This window comes from Temnothorax curvispinosus, unplaced genomic scaffold, assembly GCF_003070985.1.
Source record: "Temnothorax curvispinosus isolate PA1 unplaced genomic scaffold, ASM307098v1 QBEX01016201.1, whole genome shotgun sequence".
NCBI classification, from domain to species: domain Eukaryota; kingdom Metazoa; phylum Arthropoda; class Insecta; order Hymenoptera; family Formicidae; genus Temnothorax; species Temnothorax curvispinosus.
Genome location: NW_020225981.1, coordinates 1 through 2,235, shown reverse-complemented (window position 1 = coordinate 2,235; position 2,235 = coordinate 1). Strand labels below are relative to the sequence as shown.

The window sequence follows — 2,235 nt, the reverse complement described above, 5'->3', positions numbered from 1 at the left end:
CATTTATCTGTATTGATACATAATCGAATAAAAAGTTACATTATAAAACCTTCAGATTTACCAAAATATATTATTTTTGCTGATTTTTGTTCGCTGAAAATAAGCGTCGAGCGTCAACGTGAAATGGCACCTTTCAAAGCACAGTTTTGCATATATTTGAAGCAATTTTTTGCTGTTTTGTGTACTTTTCCTTATTAAGTTCAAACACGTGGCTTTGTATATCTGTAAAAGATCTTTTTTGGCCCTTTTTCCCTTTCCTTGAGAAGGTTCAACTCAGTAAAGAAATTCTTATATCTCTTTTAGAATTCTTTAATGCTTTAATCAACAATTATTTACTAAAAAAATAGAGTTCTACAAAAAATTATGTATTTAAGGATTAATCTTAATGATAAATTTGCATAATTAGCAAATCCAATTACTGATCGTTTAGTGAAAATAACCTACATGTTATTGGTTAAACTTTTTACAACAACACAAGGTCCCGCACGGCCAGCCTTAAGAGGAGCAACCTACAAATATAAACACGTTTCAGTTTACAAAATATATTTACAATTATTTCTATTTACCATATTCAATTACAGGAATAGTTTATACACTCACAGGTTCCCATTCGTTGAGATGTGGATCGTAGGCTTCCACTAGTGTGAGATATTGTCGGCCGTCGAATCCTCCCACGGCCATAAGTCGGTCACCTAATACGCACACACCAACTTTACTCCGGGGCACACTCATTGGCGCAACCACAGTCCACGTATCGGTTTTAGGATCATATCTATATATTGTTACATCGCATTATATATAATTTGAAAGCTTTAACATATAATGTAACAGCGGCTTTATACCTTTCTACACATATGCTAGCATTGTTAGCTGGAGCGTCGTAACCACCGAGTGCATAAAGACAACCATTCACTACTCCTACGCCTACGTCGCCTCGTCTCTTCGACATAGGTGCGCACGGTGTCCATTTGTTCGTGTGCGGATCGTAACATTCTACTGTATTTAAGCAGGAACTGATATCTCTTCCTCCTACGGCATACAATCTAAAACATCATAAAAAATTTAATATTAAATTTATTTTAAAAAATTCAATATTTAATAAAATTTAAAGTTAATAAAATAATATTTATACGAAGACACGTACTAAAAAGGAAATTAAAATGATTGAAAACAGATATGACATATAAATTTAATAATTTATCTGTAAAGACTTGCTTATCATTTAACACAGCTACACCGACTTCAGTTCTTTGTATGGACATAGGACATATTGAACTCCAATGACCTGTTCCCGGATCCCATCTCTCTACCGCATTAAAAAAACAACGACTGTCGACGTCAAAACCACCAACAGCATATAAAAGTCCACCTAAGACTGCCACTCCTAAAAAAGAATATTATAACGTATTTGCCAAGGTTTGATTATGAATAAATGAAATAAATTGCACATTAATTTTCCAAATTCTCATGCATTTCACATACCTAATCCGCATCGACGAACATTCATAGAGGGTAGAGTGCTCCACGTAAGAGTGGAGAAATCGAGGCATTCTACTGTGTTCGATGCTTTCAAATCGTCCATACTAATCGTCCCGTGGAGGCCTTTGACGTCTATACCGCCCGCGACAATCAATTTTTTATCGACTACTACTACGCCACAGTATAGTCTACAGGTTATGAGTGACCAGGGTTTATCTAGAGATCTCCAGGCATTATCGCGTAATGAAAATGCCTCTACAAATTGTGCACCTAGAAAGTACGTTGTAAATTATTTCGCTTGGAAAAATTAAAATAGTGCGACAATATTGGTATAATATATTTTCTTTACATTAATCGTGATCGATTAATTATCAGTTATGCGATTAATATTAAATAATTCATTTTGGATATAATAAATTACCTTTATTGGTGCCCATCCCTCCGACAGCTAACAACGTACCCACAGTGGCTTTTCTGGGTTTCGTTCTGCCTGTTTGAAGCAAAGATTTTCGCTCAGGCAGCAAATGATACTTAAATGCTTCCATTACAAATTCCTGCACCATTCTTTGGTCTTTGAACATTTCGTTACTCTCAATATTGTCAGCTATAAACTGTTTTAATTTATTAGTGCTAATGCACAAGTTCTGGCGAGTGAAAAAATTGAGCTGTCGATGAACTTACCGCGGGTGATAGCAATGGTAATTTGACTAAACCTAATAATTTACTGGCATCTTTGCTCCTGTTTTCTGGATCGTG

General features: G+C 35.2%; 1 protein-coding gene across 1 annotated transcript; it reads right to left on the bottom strand.

The window, feature by feature from the left end:
- Window positions 1-293: 293 nt before the first annotated feature.
- LOC112466451 (kelch-like protein 5) lies at window positions 294-2,232 on the bottom strand (the record flags this gene model as incomplete). Its single annotated transcript, XM_025034545.1, has 7 exons — window positions 294-509; window positions 601-772; window positions 843-1,043; window positions 1,216-1,384; window positions 1,483-1,749; window positions 1,901-2,090; window positions 2,161-2,232. Coding segments are annotated over 7 exons (1,140 nt in total), but the record flags the coding sequence as incomplete, so codon positions are not given.
- Window positions 2,233-2,235: the final 3 nt, after the last annotated feature.